The sequence below is a fragment of the Ahaetulla prasina genome, chromosome 14 (assembly GCF_028640845.1).
Source record: "Ahaetulla prasina isolate Xishuangbanna chromosome 14, ASM2864084v1, whole genome shotgun sequence".
Taxonomy (NCBI): domain Eukaryota; kingdom Metazoa; phylum Chordata; class Lepidosauria; order Squamata; family Colubridae; genus Ahaetulla; species Ahaetulla prasina.
The window spans coordinates 21,896,647-21,921,282 of record NC_080552.1 but is presented as its reverse complement, the minus strand read 5'-3'; the positions used below and the strand labels follow the sequence as shown (position 1 = coordinate 21,921,282).

The following is a 24,636-nucleotide window of genomic DNA, read 5'->3' as shown; positions in this document are numbered from 1 at the left end:
GAGAGGTCTAATAGGACCAGGGCAGAGGAACACCCCTATCCCTGGCCCTCAGAGATCATCCTGCGACCAAAGCCGTCTCCGTGCTGTAACCGGGCGGAAACCGGACTGGAGCAGGTCTAGATAGACAGTTTCATCCAGGTGTAAGGAAACTGATATGCCACCATACTCTCTACAACCTTCGCGGCGGGTTGGAGACCGACGATAATTACCTAAAACAGCTGGGTCCAAGGCAGGCTTCTTGAGGAGGGTCTCACCACCGCCTCTTTCAAGGCGGCGGAAGACTCCCTCCACCAAGGCGCTCGTGGTGCCTGGAGCCAGCCTCGTGTCACCTCCTGGGTGGCCAGCACCAGCCAGGAGGGCAGGTCCAGTAAACATGTGGTGGCATTCAACCTGCAACAACCTGTCCATGTCCTCGGGAGCCACAGGGTCAAACTCATCCCATAAAATATCACCAAGACCACCCTTGGGCGCCTCCCCTGGGCCACTGCAGTTTTGGTCCAAACCGTCCCGAAGCTGAACGATTTTATCGTATAGATAACCGTTAAACTCCTCAGCACGTCCCTGCAGCGGGTCATCCCGCTCCCCTGATGAAGGAGGGCAGGTCACCCGAAACAGGGCGGCTGGGCGGTTATCTGCCGGCGCAATGAGGGAGGCGTAGCGCCCCGCTTCCCTCAGTGCCACTAGGTAAGTCCTAGTATAGGACTTCACTAGTGTCCGATCAGCCTCGGAGCGGCTGGACCTCCAAGAACTCTCCAGGCGTCTTCTCCGGCGCTTCATCCCCCTCAGCTCCTCGGAGAACCAAGGAGCCGTTTGGGACCTGCGCCGGGTCAGAGGCCGCAAAGGCACGACACGATCTAAGGCCCCCGCCGCGGCCCGTTCTAACGGGCCAAGAGGGCAGCTAAGATCACTAAACAAACGGCTGTAAGTTAAGGACTGCATGTCCCCGTACAACTAGCAGAATTGGCAGGATGTCTTTTTTTAAAAATGAAGTCAGCATTGTCCTCTACGGATGCCTCAATAGGATACACGCTGGCACCCCCAAAATGCAGCTCACCTTTTTGGAAAGCTGGCACAGGTTATGCTAAAAAAAGAAAAAGGCACGGACAGGCCAATCCCCAGGACCATCCGTTAAGAGGGACAGCCATAAAACGCTGCAGACGTAGCCCGCGTGATGCTCTTCGGGGAGATGAGAAGGAATTAAGGGCACGTCTAACGGGCCAAGAGGGCAGCTTTCCCAGCGTGGGATCAGGAACGGAGAACAACGGGCTCCTCAGGACGTTCCCCGGACCTCGAAATAGCCAATGCAAGCTTCATGCACCACCCGAAATAAACCCAGGCCGCCGAGTGCATGCTATTTACTCCGTGGCATCTAATGAAACTCTTAAATCTCGGGCCAGATGCCCACAGCTAACCAGAGAGAGCTCAGCAGATGCTTCCGATCTGGCTGGCACTGAAAAGTTTGAAACGCTGGGCAGAAAATTTGCTCCGAGGGCTCTCCAGCAAGTGTATGAGGGTCTTTTTTTTTCCCCTCCTCTCCATTCTGCCCCCCACCCCCGAAGATTGCTGAACTGGCACAAAGTTCTTCTCCAGTTCTTTTTAACTTTCCTCTGTTTCATAAGTAACGGTTTTTAATCTAATTGGCCCCAGGATTTATAATCTGAGCGTCTCTGGCTACGCTGCACAAAATGAGGCTGGGTTTTTTTTTCCCACCAGGATGGGTCGGAGAAAGAAGGGAAGAAGGAAAGGCTACAAGCTCCATCTTCTGTCTGGGAAACATTCCTGCAAGCTGAAGAGAAATATTTCTCTCTTTTTTTTCCCCCCCTTCCGATGCACCTGCTGCTTTTTCTGTTTCCTCCCTCCCTACCCCTGCATTTATTCCAAAGGCAGGAAATCCGAGGCTTTAAAGAAATGATTTTCTGCTCAGAGAATAGCTGCGCCACCTGACAAGTTTTCTGCATAGGCAAGGAAGAATTAATCTAAAACTGAAGTGCAACAGGCCCAGCTCGACTTTGAAAAGGCTAGATTAAGCAAAAAGGGAAAAAAAGTGGGGGGAAGGGAAGTGGGGGGAAGAAGGGAGAGGGATGCAGTTAAGGCAGCAAAAAATTAACATTTCCCCACAATGCGAAGTTTTGTCAGGCAACCACTCTGGTAGACACATGTTCATATCTGTCAGCATTTACATGATAAGTCCCAATTTTCAGCCATTGTTGATCAAACCAAACAAAATTTGGAAGGCAAACTTTTCAGGCCCAGATGCCGGAATAAATTATGCACATTCGTCATGTATACGTTCTGGAGAAGCAAAGAAGCTTTTCTTTTCTTTCTTTCTTTCTTTCTTTTTTTTTCTTTTTTGGATTTTTGCTACTTGCGACAATTTTGAGTATTTTGCTAGGCGCAGCTAAACAAAATTTCTTGCTCAGGAAACTTCACGAGATAGCTTGTACTTTGTGAAATGTGAGGATACTTGGGAGGGAGGGAGGGGAGGGTGGGATAAAGGATAAATGGATGGAGGGTGGATAGATGGACGGATGGATGAAAGATGGATGGACAGATGGATGATGGATGGATGGATGAAAGATGGATGGATGTAGAAATGGAGGATGGATAGATTGATAGAGGGTTGGCTGAATGGAGGATGACTAATGGCTGGATGGCTGGATGATGGACAGATGGCTGGATGGACGGATGTATGTATGTATGTAGAAATGGAGGGGTGGATTGATGGAAGACAATGAATGGAAGATGATGGATGGATGATGGATGGATGGATGTAGAAATGGAGAATGGATTGATGGAAAGTTGGCTAAATGGATGATGATGAAGGAAGGGAGGGATGATGGAGAGAGGGAGGGATGATGATGGCTGTCTGTCTGGTTGGATTGCTGGCTATAGAAACGGAGGATGGATAGATTGATGGAGGGTTGGCTAAATAGTGGATGATGAATGGATAGATAGATGAATGACTGGCTGGCTGGATGGAGGGACAGATAATGATGGAAGGAGGGATGATGGATGGAGGGATGAATGGATGATGGATGGAGAAGGCAGGATGGAGAGATGGAGGAGAAATCCATGGATGGATGAGGGAGGGATATAGGGAGCTATACATGGAAAAACTCTATCCATGCTTGACTCAGGAAATCCACATTCAAACGTAACACATTGGATCGTAGCAGAGACGTGTTCCTTACGCCCAAAGACACAATAATCCTAAACGTTCATTAGGCGAAGGTATCACAAGTAGGAAGAGCAGGTGACACTCCTGAGCCTACGTGGCCATCCGTGCAGCTTGTTCTCCAACTCCTTCAGAGCGGAAGGCAGGTGACAGGCTGGCTGTGAAGCACCTTCATCTCCGACGCCTCTGAGAACACCTGTCATGAAGAGGGCTCCTATCACCAGATAACGACCAGGCAGGAACAGCTTCAACCAGCCCTTCTGGAGAGGAAAGAGCTAATGACTGATTAGTTGGGGAATTTGTCAGGTCTCTACACCGGCACCCTGGATGGCTTTTCAGACAATTTATTTTAAAGATATCGCATTTTATAGCTGCTCTTTAAATAGATGGAAAGCTGCTTGGTGGCGAACAAACTCTAATATAGCTCCCAGTTCCTTCTAGAAATCCAAGTTCCTTTTTATATGCTTTTATATTGGGCTGAGAAATTATCGCTTCAGCTTTAAAGTAGAGGTATTCCTTCACTTACAACTGCTTGGCGACCGTCTGATTAGATTAACAGAGTTGGAAGGGGCCTTGTAGGTTATCTAGTCCAACCCCCCGCCCAAGCAGGAGACCCTACACCATTCCTGACAGATGGCAGTCCAGGCTCTTCTTGAAAGCTTCCAGTGATAAAATTCCCACAACTTCTGAAGGCAACTTCTGTTCCATGGGTTGATTGTTCTCACTGTCAGAAAATTCCTCCTTATTTCCAGATTGAATCTCTTCTTGCTCAGTTTCCATCCATTATTCCTTGTCTGGCCTTCGGGTGCTTTGGAAAATAGTTTGACCCTCTCCTCTCTGTGGCAACCCCTCAAGTATTGGAAGATGCTATCCTGTCTCCCCTGGTCCTCCTCTTCACTAGACTAGCCAGGCCCAGTTTCTGCAACCCTTCGTTGTATGTTTTAGCTTCCAGTCCCCTAATTATTTGGCTGCTCTTCTCTGCGCTCTTTCTAGAGTTTCAACATCTTTTTTATAGTGTGGAGACCAAAACTGGATGCAGTATTCTAGGTGTGGCCTTATTAAGGCTTTATAGAGTGGTATCAGTATCTCACCTGATCTTGATTGTTGTTGTTGTTGTTAGTTGCGAAGTTGTGTCCAACCCATAGCGACCCCATGGACAACATTCCTCCAGGCCTTCCTGTCCTCTACCATTCCCCGGAGTCCATTTAAGTTCATGCCTACTGCTTCAGTGACTCCATCCAGCCACCTCCTTCTCTGTCGTCCCTTCTTCTTTTGCCCTCCATCCTTCCCAGCATTAGGCTCTTCTCCAGGGAGTCCTTCCTTCTCATCAGGTGCCCAAAGTATTTGAGTTTCATCTTCAGGATCTGGCCTTCTAAAGAGCAGTCAGGGTTGATCTCCTCTAGAACTGACCGGTTGGATCTCCTTGCAGTCCAAGTGGATCACAGGAGTCTTCTCCAGCACCAGAGTTCAAAGGCCTCAATTCTTTGGCGCTCAGCCTTTCTTATGGTCCAACTTTCACAGCCATCCATTGCAACTGGGAACACCAGAGCCTGGACTATATGGACTTTTGTTGGCAGGGTGATGTCTCTGCTTTTTAGTACGCTGTCTAGATTTGCCATGGCTTTTCTCCCCAGGAGCAAGCGCTTTTTAATTTCTTGGCTGCAGCTCCCATCTGCGGTGATCTTGGAGCCCAGGAAGATAAATCTGTCACTACCTCCATTTCTTCCCCATCTATTTGCCAGGAATTGAGAGGGCCGGATGCCATCTTGATTGTATCCCTCTGTTAATGCAGTTTAGGATTGCATTGGCTTTTTTGGCTGCCGCTGCTCACTGCTGGCTCATATTTACTGCTATTAAGCCTGGTCTCACCCATCTCCTTCCACTTATGACTGTATAACTTTGTTGCTGATATCCTTACGATTTATATTGATATTGATAGCTGTATAAAAAAGAGTTGCAACCAATCTTCATATTTCTGACCGTTGCAGCATCCACATAGTGACCACTTAAGTGATTCACTTAATGACCGAAAGGAAAGTGAGCCCCTTGTGGTCACATTGTGTGTGTTTTTCCCCCTCTTAGTAACCCCTGGGCCTAGCGATGGAATTGCCATTTCCCAATTTATGGCCGCTAAGCGAGGACTGTCTGTAAAAGGCATCCTATGTTGTCCCCAGCACAGACAATTTACATTTAGGCTAATTTTTACATCGCCACCTGAGAGTTAATAGCAATTAATCTAATTGTAATAAGTGGCTATTAGCTATGGCAAGCCAGGCAATGAAATCGAGGGCAGAGAAAGCAGGGAGAGAATTACGGCATCTGCTACTTGAGAGTCAAGCCGGTGAATCCTCAGCCTGCAATCTGAAAGGGGCTCGCAGCAGACGCTGAAGAAGAAGAAGCGGAGAGCTTTCCCCTCCAATGGTGCCAAAATAGCTCAGAGCCCCATCATTACGCTGCTGGCTGGCTTTCCAGGCAACGCCTGCCAGACTGGAGAACTCCCAGGCTCGTGTCTAAACAAAGCCTAAATAAAGAACAGGAGAGGGGGGGGAGAGAGAGAGAGAGAGAGAGAGAGAAGGAAGGAGGGAGAGAAAGAATGAACTGAGTGAGAGATGAAGGAAGGAAAGCATAAAAGAGGGAGGGAGGGAGGAAGGAAGGAAGGAGATAGGAATGAGAAGGTAGGTAGGTAAGAAGGAAGGAAGGAAGGAAGGAAGGAAGGAAGGAAGGAAGGAAGGAAGGAAGGAAGGAAGAAAGGAAGGAAGGAAGGAAGGAAGGGAGATGAAGGAATGCATGAAAGAAGGAGGGAGGGAGGAATTGAAGGAGAGATGAAGGAAGGAAAGCATGAAGGAGGGAGGAAAGATGGAAGGAAATTGGAATGGGTAGGTAGGTAGGTAGGAAGGAAAGAAGGAAGGAAGGAATTGTGAGAGGTGAAGGAAAGCATGAAGGAGGAGGAAGGAGGAAGGAAGGAGATAGGAATGAGAAGGTAGGTAGGTAGGTAGGAAGGAAAGAAGGAAGGAAGGAGGAAGGAAGGAAGGAAGGAGGGAGGAAAGAAGGAAGGAGAGATGGAGGAAAGAAAGCATGAAAGAGGGAGGGAAGGAGGGAAGAAACCATTCCACCCACATTTGCAGAGCAAAAGATAAAATAAACCACAGTAAGCCAGAGATGGGACATCTATCATCAATCTTCGTTTGGGGTGACCGTGATATTCCAAAAAGGAGGAAAAGAAGATTGCAAGGAAATAAGCATCTTTTTCTTTTTCTCTACTTTTTTAATGAGGACAGCCTTCCATCAAGTGGCAGCCCAGGTGAGACTGACTCTTCCCCTGCCTGATGCGAGATGGGCCTTACCTGTCAGCCTCAACAGATTCTGCTTTTGTTTGTCAGAGCTGCGCTAACAGAACAATCTGACAATCTGAAAGTACAATTTCCCGTCAGCCCATTGACCCAGGAAGCCATGATGCTCCAGATGTCACGACAGGCCAGATTCACCCTCCGGACTACCCCACAAACCAGGATTCCAAAGTGCGTCGGAATTCACACCGACCGGACTTGTGAACCTTCCATATCGGAGCCCAGCAGAGCGAAGATTAACTGGCTCGTTTGGAAAACAAGCAACTGACGCCCATCAGACGTGTCCCACACCAGGCAGAGATGGCGGCTAAACACGAGTAACGCAACCCTGAGATAGACGAGGATAAGGAGATGGCGACCGGGGTGGGTGGGGTGGGAGGGGTGGGCATGTAAAACAAACATAAAGAAAGGCAGGAAGGCCACTCAGAGGCTCCAGTCACGGTCCTCGAACGTCACAGAGGGGATTCTTCCTCAACACACACGCACCCCACAAAAAATATTTCACAGTATAATGTTGCCAAGGAAGCTGTGCACCATCTGTCCTTCTCTTCCTTCTTATGGAGGGAGGGAGGGAGGAAGGAAGGAAGGAAGGGAGGGAGGAAGGAAGGAAGGAATTGTGAGAGGTGAAAGAAAGCATGAAAGAGGGAGGGAAGGAGGGAAGAAACCATTCCACCCACATTTGCAGAGCAAAAGATAAAATAAACCACAGTAAGCCAGAGATGGGACATCTATCATCAATCTTCGTTTGGGGTGACCGTGATATTCCAAACAGGAGGAAAAGAAGATTGCAAGGAAATAAGCATCTTTTTCTTTTTCTCTTCTTTTTTAATGAGGACAGCCTTCCATCAAGTGGCAGCCCAGGTGAGACTGACTCTTCCCCTGCCTGATGCGAGATGGGCCTCACCTGTCAGCCTCAACAGATTCTGCTTTTGTTTGTCAGACCTGCGCTAACAGAACAATCTGACAATCTGAAAGTACAATTCCCCGTCAGCCCATTGACCCAGGAAGCCATGATGCTCCAGATGTCACGACAGGCCAGATTCACCCTCCGGACTACCCCACAAACCAGGATTCCAAAATGTGTCGGAATTCACACCGACCGGACTTGTGAACCTTCCATATCGGAGCCCAGCAGAGCGAAGATTAACTGGCTCGTTTGGAAAACAAGCAACTGACGCCCATCAGACGTGTCCCACACCAGGCAGAGATGGCGGCTAAACACGAGTAACGCAACCCTGAGATAGATGAGGATAAGGAGATGGCGACCGGGGGTGGGGGGGGTGGGGGGGTGGGCATGTAAAACAAACATAAAGAAAGGCAGGAAGGCCACTCAGAGGCTCCAGTCGAGGTCCTCGAACGTCACAGAGGGGATTCTTCCTCAACACACACGCACCCCACAAAAAATATTTCACAGTATAATGTTGCCAAGGAAGCTGTGCACCATCTGTCCTTCTCTTCCTTCTTATGGAGGGAGGGAGAGAGGGAGGGAGGGAGGGAGGGAGGGAGGAAGGAAGGAAGGAAGGAAGGAAGGAAGGAAGGAAGGAAGGAAGGAAGGAAGGAAGGAAGGATGGAGAGATGGAGAGTATGAGGGAGGAGGGAGGCAGGAAGAGATGGAGAGTGTAAGGGAGGGAGGGAGGGAGGAAGGAGGGAGGAAGGAAGGAAGGAAAAGAGATGGAGAGTATGAGGGAGGGAGGAAGGAAGGAGAGATGGAGGGAGGGGGGGAGGGAGAGTATGAGGGAGGAAGGGAGGAAGAAGAGATGGAGAGAGGGAGGAAGGAGAGCATGAGGGAGGGAGGGAAGGAAGGAAGGAAGGATGGAAGGAGAGATGGAGGAAGGGAGGAGGGAGGGAGGAAAGAGAGATGGAGAGTATGAGAAAGGGAGGGAGGAGGGGAGGGAGGGAGGAAGGAAGGAAGGAAGGAAAGAAGGAGGGAGGGAGGGAGGAAAAGCTCTGAAGGTAAAATTCCTTTCCCAGTTTATCAGCATGCCTTTTTTCCGAAGCCGGCTGAGCCAAGAGACCGACCTCCACCATAAAGATGCTACCGGCTTCCATTGAACCAGAGAAATCGTCTAACTGACACGACAGCCAGCCCTGCAATCAAACCGTGGTGGCTTTCCAAAGTAATTAATTTGACCTGGATTACATTAGGAAGGGAGCCTGCTCCAAAACCATTACCACTTTTGCCCAGAAAATACGACCAGGAATCTATTATCTTCCAAATCCATGGCTCCGTCTTTATAAACAAGCCAGCCAACGTGCTCCAAAAACATGGCTTATTCTGAATCGGTGGGCTTAATTCAGGATCTCCTCAAAGCTTCCTCTCCCACCAGGGAAACCCAAATAATCAAATAACAATGGACCAATAACCACCTTTATCAACATCCTCATTTTAACAATGGCAGCTGGCATGGGTTGTGGTATGAGCCGCATTTTTTTTTTATTTACCTTAGTAAAGGTAAATAAATTCTGAAGCAGGTGAAGAGAGATGCACTTAAGAAGCCAAGCTAGAGAAATAATATTGATTCTGCTCTTATTCCAAAGAAGGGAGAATTGAACCAGGGCCCAGCAGGAAGCAGGGAGCAGAGTTGTACCTTGATGAAGGTATCTTTTCTTTTATGAGAGGATCTGCACCAAGACAAATTCCTTGTGTGTCCAATCACACTTGGCCAATAAAAAATTCTATTCTATTCTGTTCTATTCTATATAGTAGGGGGTCTCCAACCTTGGCAACTTTCAGACTTGTGGACTTCAACTCCCAGAATGTTGTGACCCAGGCCCAAGTAGGTGGCAGTAAACTCAGTCAGTTTAAAAACAAACTTTATTAGAACAACTGAGAATTAACTCATTCTCAGCGTAGTCCAAACTAAAGCAAAGCAAATTCCTCCCAACACAATTCCTCAGTCTTATCACCAACTTTGGTCTTAATTAGGCAGACTGCCAAAGGCCTTTCTTAATGAAAAGGATTAATGAAAACCAGGCCAATGAGATGACCATGCAGTCTGATCATCCACGACTCAAACTGGTTTTCCGTAGCATCCAGAAACCATGGAAATGCCCTCCCTCCACCCCACCCCCGAGTGAAGTTCTCCTTAAAGACCCACCCGAAAAAAACAGCCAAGAACATGCTATGAAGCTCCTAACACGCCTTTGGAAAGAAGTAGAGCACATCCTTGCAAGTTCATCTAGCTTATAATCACTTATGATTGCACACAGTGGACACCAAATAATAAAAGGGATGTGAGCGCTTCCCACCCAGAGAGCCAAAAGGGGTAGCAGCAATAACCAAGAATTAATTAAGACGATGCTGTTTGGTTGCTGGTATAAACGGGCTTGGTTGCCATCACAATGGAGCTTCAGTAGCTTCCCCCTCTGGAGTCGTAAGCCGTGGAATATCACTAAATCTACAGAATCTACCACGGTCAACTCTACCGCTTCTTGCTCCGAGGTGTAATGTACTTTTAGGACATAATGTCCTCACGATGAAGCCCAAACAACCGGTGAAACGCAAACCACAGCCGGTACGGCCCTCAAAGAAAAACGTATGCCGAGGATAAGATCCTAAAAAAATGTATTTTAAATGCACACCTTGCCAAAAAAGAATTAAATAAAACAAATTCTTCCACTGCTGAAACTTAATGAAAAGGACGTCTGATTGATGGCTTTTGGTAAAATGAGCTGGACGTTTTGGGTGCTAGCAATAGCATTTAGACTTATATACCGCTTCACGGTGCTTTTACAGCCGTTTACAGAGTCAGCATCTTTCCCTCAACAATCTGGGTCCTCATTTTACTGACCTTGGGAAGGATAGAAGGCTGAGTCGACCTTGAGTGGGATAGGATTGAACTTCTGACAATGAGAAATGAGTTAGCATTCTAACCACTGTGCAACCACGGCTCTTAAAGATAGCAATTACACTTAGACTTATAGTCTAAGCTTTATAGTCCTCTCTAAGCGGTTTACAACATCTTGCCTTCAACAATCTGGGTCCTCATTTTACTGACCTTGGGAAGGATGGAAGGCTGAGTCAACCTTGAGCCGGTCAGGATCGGACTGCTGGCAGTGGGCAGAGTTTAGCCTGCAATACTCATTCTAACCACTGCACCGTCATGGCTAAAACAAGTCTCCCCATCCTAAAAGCCAGTGTAGGGCAGGAATCTCCAAGCAGTGGAGGGTTTTGTACTGGTCAACCCCAATTCGGGCGAACCGGTAGCGGAGGGAGGCTCACCATAGACGCTCTGCGCATGCGCAGAATCACCCCGTGAGCAGTCAGGTTAAGTGAAACCCACTACTGTCTCCAACCTTGGCAAGCTTTAAGACTTGTGGACTTCAACCAGCTGGCTGAGGAATTCTGGGAGTTGAAGTCCACAAGTGTTAAAGTAGCCAAGGTTGGAGACCCCTGCTCTAGGGTGCTAAAATTAAGCCGAGTCCCTGCAGTTTTATTAAATCCGATACCAAATACGAACACGGACTGTAAATCTAGAAGGAACAAAACGCCAGGATCTCGGATCAGGCTACCCGGTTTATTGTTGAAGCCAATCAGATGCCACAATCGCAACCGCCGACCGGTCCTTTTCCAAGTTGTTTCCACATGAAAGGTAGTATACTTCTTATGACATTTTTTTTTTTTTTGAAAAAAAATTGTCCATCAGATCTTTTATGTATGCCATAATAAAATTTGCTTTTTAAGAGGTTCCGGATGCTGTTCTGGGAATTTTGAAATAAAGCCACAGTTCAAATATAGGCATTTAGTCGCCACTTAAAAGAGAATAAAACATTACGGGTGAACTGAGATCTTGGCATTTAGAAGTGGAATTGGACAGTGTCTGGGAGGAACTTGAAAGTTATGATTTCCTACAGTTCATTCTCTCTCTCTTTCTCTTTTTAATCCTTTGCACTTATTGGCCCTTTCAAATCAAAACTTTCTCTTAATTCCTCTTTCTTACATTTAAACTGTGTCCAGGATAAACAGGCAACTGAAAAAAGAATGCAGGGTGGTTTTCTTTTTAACCGTAACATTATTCCTGCCAATTAATGCACAAAAGACAAATGTTTTGTATTACAGACTAGGAGTTGAATGCTTGGGTAGGAGGTGGGGAATTGTTAGCTTCCCATTGAAGTCATGTTCAGCCCAGGCAAGATTGGGCTGAAGGATTCAGCACTTACGATTTATATTGACTGTTATCTAATATGATTCAATTGCTTATTTGTACCCTATGACTATCATGAAATGTGGTAACTTATGATTCTTGACCAATTTATCTTTTATGTACACTGAGAGCATATACACCAAAGATGAATGCCTTGTGTGTCCAATCACACTTGGCCGATATAAAATTCTGTTCTGTTCTGTTCTGTTCTGTTCTGTTCTGTTCTGTTCTATTCTATTCTATTCTGTTCTATTGGAGTGGTCCAACCACCTTTTCCCAACATAAAAAAGCAGAGGTAGGCTATTGCTTGGCCTTCTGCCCACCTTTCTAGAGCTCAGTGAGGATCTGATATAGAGAATACCATCTTTCTGCCTCACCTGGGCAGAGAAGCCAAACAGCAGCAGCAGCAGCTAGGGATTAACGGAAGTGCGTCTCGTCCTCAAAGCATCAGAAAGACAATTAACCCAGTTAGAAGTGCAAAGTCCTTTACCTGCTCGAGATGGCCGCGTTCTGCTCTTTCAGGATCAGCTCCCGTTGCTGAAGGCCAAGGATGTGCCGGGAGAGATCGTCGGGGCTCCTGAATAATTGGAAGAGAGGACGGGAGATGAGCAGGCTCCTTCTATCAGAAAGGCCCGGATGGATGGCCACATGGGGATTAGGAAAGGGATACAAAGTGACAGTTATAGGGTATTTAAAACAATTTGGGTTGAGGATGGGTGGATGGATGGATAGATCGAAGGGAGGGAGGGAGGAAGGAAGGAAGGGAGACAGAAAGAGAGAGAGAGAAAGGAAGAAAGAAAGAAAGAGAGAGAGAGAGAGGAGAAAAGAGAGAGGAAGGAAGGAAGGAAAGAAAGGAGGGAGGTGAAAGAGGAAGGGAGGGAGGAAAGAAGGAAGGTAATGGAGGGAGGGAGGGAGGAAGGAAGGAAAAGTGAGAAGGATATGAAGGACGGAAAGCATGAAAGAGGGAGGGAGGAAGGAGGGAAGGACGGAAGGGAGACAGAAAGAGAGAGAAAGGAAGAAAGAAAGAAAGAGAGAGAGGAGAAAAGAGAGAGGAAGGAAGGAAGGAAAGAAAGGAGGGAGGTGAAAGAGGAAGGGAGGGAGGAAAGAAGGAAGGTAAAGGAGGGAGGGAGGAAGGAAGGAAGGAAAAAATGAGAGAGATATGAAGGACGGGAAGCATGAAAGAGGGAGGGAGGAGGGTAGGCGATAGGAATGAGAAGGTAGGTAGGTAGGTAGGTAGGTAGGTAGGTAGGAAGGAAGAAAGGAAGGAAGGAAGGAAGGAAGGAAGGAAGGAAGGAAGGAAGGAAGGAAGGAAGGAAGGAAGGAAGGGATTGATTTCCTAAACAGAGAGGCAGATCACTTCAAAACTCTTGTTTATGTTTCTTTTTCCCCAAAGACCTTCAAGACTGTTCACAATGCTTGAACACACTGGTGGGGGGGCGAAGGGGGGGGGGGGGAGAGATTCTAATTGTTTTAAAACTAATTGCCTCCCATCAGAGAGGCAGAGACCGGAATTGCCTTCTCAAACACGCTTCGATGATGCTCCTTTTGTTAAGCGGATGCGCCATCTCCCCTCGGTGGGCTAGGCAAAGCCTCCCACTTAACATCAGCCGGGTGGGCTATTGAGAGCTGAGGTTCCCACGAAGGAGGAAGTGGAGAGATGTCGGCCTGACAGAATCTCCCCGCCGGCAACAAACCAGACAGAGGAATTAAAAGGTAATAGATTTATTATTCTTTTTCTCTTCCCCGCACATAGGGAACCTATAGCATCAATGAAAGATCAGCCGGCTAAAGATTTCAACCAGGCGAGAAAAAGCGGGCCACGGTTTCCACAGGCTCCTGAAACTGGGCCCAAATTATCCTGGCCTTTCCCCACTGCAAATTATTATTATTATTATTATTTTTTATTAAATTTTTATACCGCCCTTCTCCCAAAGGACTCAGGGCGGTGTACAGCCAAAGATAAAACACAGGATATATACAATTAAAACAAACATTTAAAACATAGCAAATTACAAAAAGGCTGATAATTAAAAATTTAGATTTAAAATTTTAAAATATTAATAAAACCCCAATTTAAAATCAAAACTATTTATGCCAGTCCCGCTTGAATAAATAAGTGTGTTTTTAGCTCACGACGGAAGGTCCGAAGATCAGGGGGCATTCACGCTCAGAGCCCCCCCCCCCCCCAAAGCAGTTATGTTTTTTTATACCCGGTGCAGCACTGCCCTCTATTGAACCGAAGGCGGCCAAGGATTCCCGCAGAAGATTTCTGTCTCATTGACGGATGCAGCTAGTTCTCGACTTACAACATTCATTTAGCGACTGTTCCAAAGTTACCAGGGGATTGAAAAGAAGGGACTTAAGGCCATTAGAAGACTAGAAGACCTCTGAGGTCCCTTCCAGCCTTAGGATTCTGCGTTTGAGCAGGGAGTTGGATTAGGATCTAGTACAGGTCTCCTGCGTGAGCAGAGGGTTGGTCTAGATGACCTCCAAGGTCCCTTCCAACTCTGTCACTGTTACTGTTACCTCCGAGGTCCCTTCCAGCCTAATGATTCTACGACTAAGCAGGGGGTTGGATTAGATGACCTCCAAGGTCCCTTCCAACTCTGTCACTGTTACTGTTACCTCCGAGGTCCCTTCCAGCCCTATGATTCTACGACTGAGCAGGGGGTTGGATTAGATGACCTCCGAGGTCCCTTCCAGCTCTGTTATTCTGCCCATATGACAAACTGGTCCCTTTCTTTCCTACTTGTGCGGCTGTCTCTGAAATAAACCCCGTCTGCCCTCCTTCCGGTGCTGATAAGGAGACAATTAACATTTGATGTACATGTTCCGAATCCTTCAGCAACTTTATCCTTGGGCCTTTTTTTTTTTTTTTAACAAGATGAATCTGGGTAATCAATTGCTGACCATTAGACATTAGAAGCATAAAATGGAAAAGTAGATGATTAACCGAGGAAACCTAATAGAAATCGTGCAATTTTAGAGAGGACTATATTTTTTTTAAAAAAAAGGTTAGAGAGATTTAATTGCCTGCATCTAATTCCATTCCTTCAGTTCAAGGGTCAGCCGTAGTCGAATTCAAGCCCATCTAATTAAAATTAGCCAAAGGCTCACCGGGAACAGAAGGACCAGCTAATACAGTATATTTCCTACCCAAGAAAAAAAGGGAAGTTTTAAGATAACTTGTTCTGTAAAAACAAGACAGATTTGCGTGCAGAGCTTTTTAAAAAGCCAGGCCCCGAATATGAGAATGTGAAGATTTGTATCCCAGTGCCGTAAATATCATATATAGTTTGTCTGATTTTCATCTACAGTGCAGGGAAAACAAAGCCAAGTTCGGTTTGCTAAATAAATCTTGCTAAAACAAACATGGGTTTAGCAGGATAGGCGAGGGAAGCTATAAATATGAAAAAGGGACACCCGACCGCGTTAAGGAGACAAATCTTGTTTTATTTACACCTGTTTGGTCTTCTGCAGGAGGGTTGCAATTTCTGGAGGTCCAAGCTTCTAAGGTTATTCCAAAGTGGACTTTTTTTCCAAAGAGATTTTGCTCCTTGGACTTTCGATTAAAATCAAGGCATGTGGCATTTAATATGCCACAGATGCAAAATGATATATATTGCTCCCAGAAGCACGAAGCTGAAGCCTGAAGATAGGTCTTTGGTTGTTCGGGTTTTCTCCCGTGTAAAATTGGAAATGTCTTGGCGACATTTCGACGAAGTCTCATTCGTCATCTTCAGGCTTCAGCTTCGTGCTTCTGGGAGCAATGTGTGATCGCAGCTGTTTCTTCCTTTTAACTGCTAGTGGGGGTTTGAACTGATTGGGTGGGAGCTTGGCTGTGCTCTGATTGGATGGGGGTTTTTCTGTGCTCTGATTGGCTGGGGGTGTGTCCTGTGTTGGTGGGGGCTTGGTTGTGCTCAGTCTAGTCTGTGCTGCAGGGGGATTTGAGCTGGTGAGCTGCATAGCTGTTGTTTGGCTTTGTGGTCGTGCTACATCTTCATAGTGGGTGTCAGTCTGCTGCATGTATGGATTGGAGGGGTTTGAAATGGCTAATGTTGCAGCTGCAGTCTGGCTTCTGGTCCTTGGTCGTGCTTCATGATCAGTGTGGGTTTGGGTCTGCTTTCTGGGTGGATGTGCGGTGGTGACATCCTGTGTGGACCTCATGAGTGTGGGTCTGGTGTCATTCCTCGTGTTAGGGACTCTTTTGTCAATAAGGGCGGGTTTCCAAATGGCTGGTAGGCAGGAGGTATCATCTCGTTTGTTCATGCTGTGTGGGCGTTTTTCTATCTCAATGGCTTCTCTGATTATTCTGTTGTTAAAGTGTTCAGTTTTGGCGAACTGACCCTTATATATATATATGATTCATGTATAAATATAAGGGTCAGTAAATTCGCTGTTTCCCTGTTTTGACTGAATCAATGAATCATAAGCATAGAAAGGATTTTTCTACATCAATAATAGCATTCCTGACAAAGCTACTTCCTCCTCATTATGGGGGGGCCAAGCAATATTTAGATTACAGAGGGAGAGATTAGGTCTGTATGTTCACATTAGCCCATCATTAGTTTTAGGCAGGAAAATACATAAATCACACTTAAACCAAAGCACTCAACAGGCCCTTTGAAGTATGGCTAATTCTAAGCGCTGTCATTTAAAAATGATGCTGAAATTTTAAAACCACTCCAAGCGAGGTGTTAACTTGATGGCGGGAAGCCCTTAACTGCTGTTGCGCTTTTGGTCTGGAAAACATTTCCCAAAATTGGCATACGAAGGGAAAGAGGGAAACCCTGCCTCAGATTTCACCTTGAGGGCTGCACCCAGGGGTGAAATGCTCCCGGTTCGGACCAGATCGTCTGATCCGGTAGCGATGGCGGCGGGGGGTTCGGAGAACCGGTAGCAAAAATCCCTGCACACACACACCCCCCATACCCAGCTGAGCCGCACGATCATCAGAGGTTTTTTCTTTACTTTTAAAAACATTTTTCCTTCGGCTGAAAAAATGCTTTTAAAAGTTAAAAAAAAAAAGCCTCTGATCATACAGCTCAGCTGGGATCATCAGAGCCGTTTAAAAGCATTTTTTCTACAATCTCTTCGGCCAAAGAGGTTGTATAAAAATGCTTTTAAAAGGCTCTGATGATCCCAGCTGAGTTGCCTCATCGTCAGAGGCTTTTTTTTTTCTTTTAAATGCAAAAAAAAATGCTTTTAAAAGAAAAGAAAAGCCTCTGACAATCAGGCAACTCAGCTGGGACCGTCAGAGGAGCCTTTTAAAAGCATTTTTTCTACAATCTCTTTGGCCGAAGAGGTTGTAAAAAATGCTTTTAAAAGTAAAAAAAAAAGTTGGCCACGCCCACCCAGTCACATTACACTCCCCCCCATCAAGCCACGTCCACGGAACCGGTAGTAACAAATTTTACATTTTACCACTGGCTGCACCCCAAGATTCATTCTCTACCTCCCAGGCGAGCGTCCTACTAACCAGAGTATTTGCAAGCATGTTAAGGTTGACTCAGGGGTCCCAATTCGCATTAAATGTTGAGCCGTCATGTGCTTTGTTTCAGAATGCGGTGCAGATGCACCCAAAGATGGTGTGTTTTAGGAACCGCGGTTTAAAAACCACGGGTCAACGCACGGAACGTCGAAAACTAATGGTACCGTTGTGTTATATGTAGATAACTTACCAATGAAGGAGACTATTTGTAGCTTGGGGTTGAAATGAGGGGGTCCTTATTGCTCTCGTGAGCTTGTCTGTTTTCTTGCAGACTTTTCACGACCCAGCTCGGGAACAGCATCAGTGCTGCAAGGCAGTGTGGTTTGCTTTTTGACAGCAAACAACGCTCTCTTCTAACACTGATGATGTTTATCTAGTAAGGGTAACGAAACGTTTGCAAGAAAACAAGCAAGCTCAGGGAGCAGAAAACTTAATGTAGCAATAAAGAAATGACATTTATCTATATAAAAAAATCCAGTAGAGAATAAATTGCTTTTTGTAGGTTTAAAGGAATAATTGGAGTTGACATACAATACTGTATATATAGTAATAGAGAGTCTAAAATAGTCTCTTCTGTGCAGCTCCCCACATTTCAAACTAAAGCTGTGATGTTAGGAGTCTTAACACCAAGCAGTAAACAATCAAGGAATTACCAAATCAGTAAACCACAGTCTAATCAAGGATTACTAAGAACGTGTCCCCTCCCCACAATCCTAAGAGAGCAAGTCACTGGTATATTTTATAGAGAGCGAACGCCACTCCCTTCTAGCACTGATGATGTTACCTTACAGTAGTTGGGTCATGAAATGTCTACAAGAAAACAATCATGCTCAGAGAACACCAAAGACCCAGCAGCCCTCCTCCTCCTCCTCCTCCTCTCCACTCCCTTCTAGCACTGATGATGTTAACAAGCTGGGTCATGAAATGTCTGCAAGAAAACTATCATGCTCAAAGAACATCAAAGACCCAACAGCCCTCCTCCTCTTCTCCCTTTTAGCACTGATGATGTTACCTAGTTGGGTCATGAAATGTCTAACAACGTTTAACAAAAAGAAGGACTAGGGGAGACATGACAGCAGTGTTCCAATATCTCAGGGGCTGTCACAGAGAAGTGGGAGTCGGGCTGTTCTCCAAAGCACCTGAGGGTAGAACAAGAAGCAGTGGGTGGAAACTGATCAAGGAAAGAAGCAACTTAGAACTAAGGAGAAATTTCCTGACAGTTAGAACAATTAATAAGTGGAACGACTTGCCTGCAGAAGTTGTGAATGCTCCAACACTGGAAATTTGTAAGAAAATGTTGGATAACCATCTGACTGAGATGGTGTAGGGTTTCCTGCCTGGGCAGGGGGTTGGACTAGAAGGCCTCCAAGGTCCCTTCCAACTCTGTTATTATGTTATGTTATGTTATGTCTACAAGAAAATAATCATGTTCAGAGAGCACCAAAGACCCAACAGCTCTCCTCCTCCTCCTCCTCCTCCTCCTCCCCACTCCCTTCTAGCACTAATTATGTTACTTAGTTGGATCATGAAACGCCTGCAAGAAAACAACCAAGCTCAGAGGGCACCAATGACCTAACATGGAAGTAGATACCTCCTCCTGCTTCAGACCGAGTTTGAGATTACGCTCGACAGCTACCTATTCCTGGTTTTGTTTAAGAAACAACCCTTAGCAGATGTTAAGGGTAGACGAATGCAACCGATGAAGAGATGATCCCACAAATTCAGTCAATTATGTGACGAAGCACGATGACGGAGGGAGGGGAAGAAAGAAGTTGTTGACTGTGAGACTTATTCCAGTGGTCTGAAGTGGTGTAAGGTTTCCTGCCTAAGCAGGGGGTTGGACTAGAAGACCTCCCAGGTCCCTTCCAACTCTGTGATTCTAAATAAAATAAGACAAGGTGCTCCAGTTAATTCAGTGCAAAGGACAAACTGTGGGAGATGAAGGAATAAGGAGTGTCTGCTCTTGACGTGGCCATCGCATCTCTATAAAAGCGCAATTTGTCTGCATCTTGGCCAGAGGGATGGATGACAATGGCTCTTTCCTCATGTGTCACCACAGCCTCCAGAACCAAGAGGTGAACAGTAGATAAGGCGACCGAGGGCAATTTCATCCGGCTTTTTACAAGTCCTGTCAAGACACATTTCTGGGCTCCGCTACAGAAAATAATGATTCATTCATAAATAATGAATGGGAGCTGGCGAATTCCAGCCACGTGTGAGATGCCGCGGAAAAAGGATGAGGCGCATTATCTCTTCATTGCGAGACAAAACTCTGGAATCCATGATGGCGAACCTGCGGCACGCGTGCCCAAAGCCGCATGCGGAGCCATGTTGCCTGGCAGGCGCGGCGGCGCCCGTTCCTCTTCCAGGTTTCTGGCACGCATGCGCGCGCAATGATCGGCTGGCCTTTGTGCTTGCGTCAGAGCTGGGCTTCCATTTTCCAGCGTGAGCATGTGTGCGCTGGCCAGCTGATCAGTGCGCGCGCATGCACGGCAGTAATCTGAAGGCTTGCTAGCCAGAACACATGCGCACAACTGGAAGTACAGTCTCCGGCTTGCGCATGCCTCTGGGCAACTCCTATTCCTGGTCTTGGCCCAGACAAGCGTGGGTGCGCATGCAAAGTACACATGCACAAAGTGCTCCCACTTACTTTCTTTCTTTCTTTCTTTCTTTCTTTCTTTCTTTCTTTCTTTATTTATTTATTTATTTATTTATTTATTTATTATTTTAATTTATATACCGCCCTTCTCCCGAAGGACTCAGGGCAGTTTACAGCCAAGTAAAACAAGGAATCACAAAAATTAAAAACATTTTTTTAAAAAAAACTAATTCAATTTGGCTAAGAAGCTAAAAGTTTTAATAAAAAACCCCCATTAAAACTATATTAAGCCAGCCCTGCGCGATAAAATAAAAATGTCTTTAACTCGCGTCGGAAGGTCCGGAGGTCAGGGAGTTGACGTATCCCTGGAGGCAGCTCGTTCCAGTGGGCAGGAGCCCCCACAGAGAAGGCCCTCCCCCTGGGGGTCACCAGTCGACATTGTCTGGCCGACGGCACCCTGAGGAGACCCTCCCTATGGGAGCGCACTGGTCGATGGGAGGCAATCGGTGGCAGCAGGCGGTCCCATAAATAACCCGGTCCTATGCCATGGAGCGCTTTAAAGGTGGTAACCAACACCTTGAATTGCACCCGGAAGACCACCGGAAGCCAGTGCAGCTTGCGCAGGAGAGGTGTTACATGGGAGCCTCGAGTTGCTCCCTCTATTACCCGAACTTGGTGGCCCGAGCATATGTGCATGTTCCCTTTTTGGCTCTAGACCAGTCATGGCGAACCTCTTAGACACCGAGTGCCCAAACCGCACACGTGCGCATGCCCAAACTGAAAGGTGCGCGAACGTGCACGGAAATGCATGAATGTGTGTAGACATGCGCAAATGTGTGTGTATGTGTGCATGGACATGCGGGAATATGTGCATGCCCATGTGTGTGTATGTGTGTACGGACTTCTGACTTCCGACAAGCAGTCAATGGATAAAGCCGGATTTGCTTAATGGCTGCTGCGGTTCTCTGAACAATTGCGGCAAATAAAACTCGTCCGCGACTCGCTTCCCAATCTGTCTTCTTTAGCGACAGAAATTCTGGTCCCAATTTTGGCCCTAAGTTGAGGACTACCTGTAAACCCGTTCTCGTGCGCCTCTTCCCCCGCCCCCCACCCTCAGGGGTTTTTATACCCTGCCCTTGGCAAGCAAGGGCGGGCAACGTGCTGGGTCTATCCAAGCATCTCTGCTTGTTAGAATAGGATATTCTCCCCAAGAGAACCGGGTTTTTCTCCGTTCTAACTGTACCCTATCACAGTCATAATTAAGGGGCTGTTCTTGGCACAGGAAGCCGGTACCTTGGCTTTGGGTAGTACATTCAAAAAAGACGATTTCTGGATTGTTCAGCCATGCCATCCGCAACATGGATGGGTCTGCTCACCAGCATACCAACTAGCGATTTAGAAGATGCAGCTGATGTCAGTGTCTTCACAGCAAAAAAAAAAAAAAAAAGGGGGGGGGGAAATATCACAGTCACAATATCGTAAATCTGAATCTAGAATCTCCCAACCTGTTATAAATCAATGGCTGGAATGCAATTATGCAAAAGGCTGAACTTCTATTTGCACTGGGACCTATAAATTATTTTGGGGATAACAACCGGCGTTTTAATTTCAAATGCAAATAGGAAAGAGGCATCGGAGCTCTAGGAGAAGATTGGAAACAGTTAAAGAAGGAAGGATTGGGGTTTTTTAAAAAAACAAAACAAAAATAGTAACCTAGGTAACCTTGAAGGAGGTTTTCACAAAATCTGGCAGATATTTAAGATTAGGTAGGTAGATACTATAGATAGATAGATAGATAGATAGATAGATAGATAGATAGATAGATAGATAGATAGATAGATAGATAGATAGATAGATATGGATGGACGATAAGTTGATTGATTGATTGATTGATTGATTGATTGACTGACTGATTGTTTTAGCGTATGGCACAGGTTAGCCAGGAATCACTGAAGTGGCTTTTTCAGGAGGTGTTATCTTTACCCATGGGACACCTGAATGCCAGCAGGGAATCAGGGGAAGCTCCTTTCTTGTCCCTCTGCGGTTTATTCGCTCACAGGAATCGAGCCACCCAGCTGTCGACCTTAGCGGCACGCAGACCCAGCGTCTTACCACATGAGCCACCGCAGCCCCTATAGGTAGATAGGGAGAAAGGGGGAGAGTGGGGGAGAGCGCGAGGAGGGGTAGGTAGGTAGGTAGGTAGATGGATGGATGGATGATAGATAGATAGATAATCAATGGAAATAGATAGATAGATAGATAGATAGATAGATAGATAGATAGATAGATAGATAGATAGATAGATAGATAGATAGGGTTCTGTCTCCTTCCCCACTTTGGAGCAACGAGTTGGCCTTCAGCCAGTGGATTCACGGCTCTAATCAGTCCTGGTAGAGAAATTGCAGCTGCCTGCCAAAGTTCAAACAAATGACTCACAGAGTAAGACTTTCAGCTCTCTTTGAAATGGTTCAGCTAATTTTTGCTTCCCGTGGAATGAGAGCAGTCCCAAAGCTCCTTATATATCCTGTGGGGTGGGGCTCCTGCCCCACCCTTCCCTTTGATGACGCTGCCTCTCTAATCTTCTGAAGCGCGGGTCAATCCAAGCTTGATTATTATTATCAGCTGGGTCTGAAGGCGTAGCCTGAGGAAGGGAGGAATCAGGGGATGATGGCCTCATTACGTCCTCCGAGTGGCCTGGTTCTGGCTCCTGGAGAAGGAATCGGTACTCCCGAGGTAAGCCTTACCGGCCCTTCCCCCTCACTCTCGGAGTCACTTTCGGGCATGGGGCCAGGTTCGGGGGTTGGAGTCACAACAGATAGATATGAACCCTGTCTTATATTTTTTGAACCCCAAAATAAGCGCTTGGCCTTATTTTGGGGGATGTCTTATTATTTTGAGGTGCGTGGAGCAAGACAGGGCTCTTCTTGCCATCTTACCTGATTTCCAGCTCTGTCTCCCTAAACCTAACCAGAGGAAATGGCAGGGGCCCACTGCGCATGCATTTAAATATTTTTGAGGAGGGCTTATTATCAGGGGATGTCTTATTTTAGGGGAAACAGGGTGGGTAGGTAGGTAGGTAGGTAGATAGATGGATGGATGGATGGATAGATAGATAGATAGATAGATAGATAGATAGATAGATAGATAGATAGATAGATAGACAGACAGACAGACAGACAGACAGACAGACAGACAGACAGACAGACAGACAGACGGGGATGGATGGATAGATAGATAAGAGATAAATAGAGAGGGGGAAGGAGGGAGGGAAGAGAAAGAGAGAGAGAAAGAGAAATGACTGATAGATAACAGATAGAGAGACAGAGAGCAGATAGATGATAAGAGAGGAGACAGATCAAGAGAGATGAATAGATTCATGCATATATATGTGTGTGAGAGAGAGGGGGGAGGGAGAGAGAGATATCAAAATGACAAATTTTGGATGATAGCAAGCTACAGGAGTGAATATTACATTATTGTTCAGCATGGTCTCAAATGTAAATTATGTATTGAGTAGAATTGTTTTTTAAAAAAACAACTCAATGTGATCCCTTAAGCGTTCTTTTTCTGACTATTTGAAACGGTAAATCCCCTGTGTGTCTCAACAGCAATTAGACAGATAGCCGTCTTAAATGGGGAACCTCTAAGCTTTTATTAATTAGATAACCTTTTAAAACTCTCTCTTTATTTGTTTTAGCTACAGGGGGGTGGCGATATCTTTAACAAGGACGGCCCTGATCTTGGTTTGTTGTATTGCCAGCTCAACAAAAAAGGTGCAAGAACGTCGACAATTTGCAAGCTTCATTTCCATACTTTACTGAAGCAGAATCTGGTGAGGGTCTTGGAGCTTCGTGGGACTAGAAGAGGGGTCTCCAAACTTGGGGATTTTAACACCTGTGGACTTCAACTCCCAGAATTCCTCAGCTGTCAAGTGACACTGGCTTCCGCTTTGACACAGATTGTCAGGAGGTTGCAAAAACCGATCCCCAGGGACCAGTGGTGGGATTCAATTTTTTTTTCCTATCAGTTCTGTGGCCGTGGCTTGGTGGGTGTGACAGGGGAAGGATACTGTAAAATCTCCATTCCCACCCCACTCCAGGGGAAGGATACTGTAAAATCCATTTCCTCCCGATCAGCTGGTTCTCCACCGGTTCTCCAAAACTGGTCAGAACCTGCTGAAACCCACCTTTGCCAGGGACACTGCCACCCTCATAAATATGAGTCAAAGCATCCGAATTTTGATCACGTGACCGTGGAGATGCTGCAACGGTCGTAAGTGTGAAAAACAGTCGTAAGTCACTTTTTTCCCCGTGCTGTTGTAACTTTGAACGGTCACTAAACGAAGTGCTCTTAAGTCAAGGACTACCTGTACTCTTGAAGGCAGCGATTAACCAGCTCAGCGTTCTGTAGCAGGCGGTTAGGTCAGAGGCTGAGCTTAAACTTAGAATAACAGAGTTGGAAGGGACCTTGGAGGTCTTCTAGTCCAACCCCCTGCTCAGGCAGGAAACCCTACCCCACTTCAGACAAATGGTTATCCAACCTCTTCTTAAAAACTTGCAGTGGTGGAGCATTTAAAATTTCTGGAGGCAGGTAGTTCCACTGCTTACTCATTCTCACTGTCAGGAAATTTCTCCTTAGTTCTAAGTTGCTTCTCTCCTTGGTTAGTTTCCACCCGTCGCTTCTTGTTCTACCCTCAGGTGCTTTGGAGAATAGCTTGACTCCCTCTTCTTTGGGGCAGCCCCTGAGATATTGGAAGGCTGCTATCATGTCTCCCCTAGTCCTTCTTTTCATTAAACTAGGCCTACCCAGTTCCTGCAACCGTTCTTCATATGTTTGAGCCTCCAGTCCCCTAATCCTCTTTGTTGCTCTTCTCTGCACTC

At 46.3% G+C, this 24,636-nt stretch overlaps 1 protein-coding gene across 3 annotated transcripts in view; it reads right to left on the bottom strand.

Annotated features, from left to right (window-relative positions):
* The window catches only part of MAD1L1 (mitotic arrest deficient 1 like 1), a 389,702-nt gene that overhangs the window by 331,603 nt on the left and 33,463 nt on the right, over positions 1-24,636 (bottom strand). For all 3 annotated transcript variants that reach the window (XM_058157103.1, XM_058157104.1, XM_058157105.1), the window contains exon 10: positions 12,157-12,243. In XM_058157103.1, the coding sequence (XP_058013086.1) occupies positions 12,157-12,243 (87 nt within the window). The remainder of the gene's footprint in view (positions 1-12,156; positions 12,244-24,636) is intronic.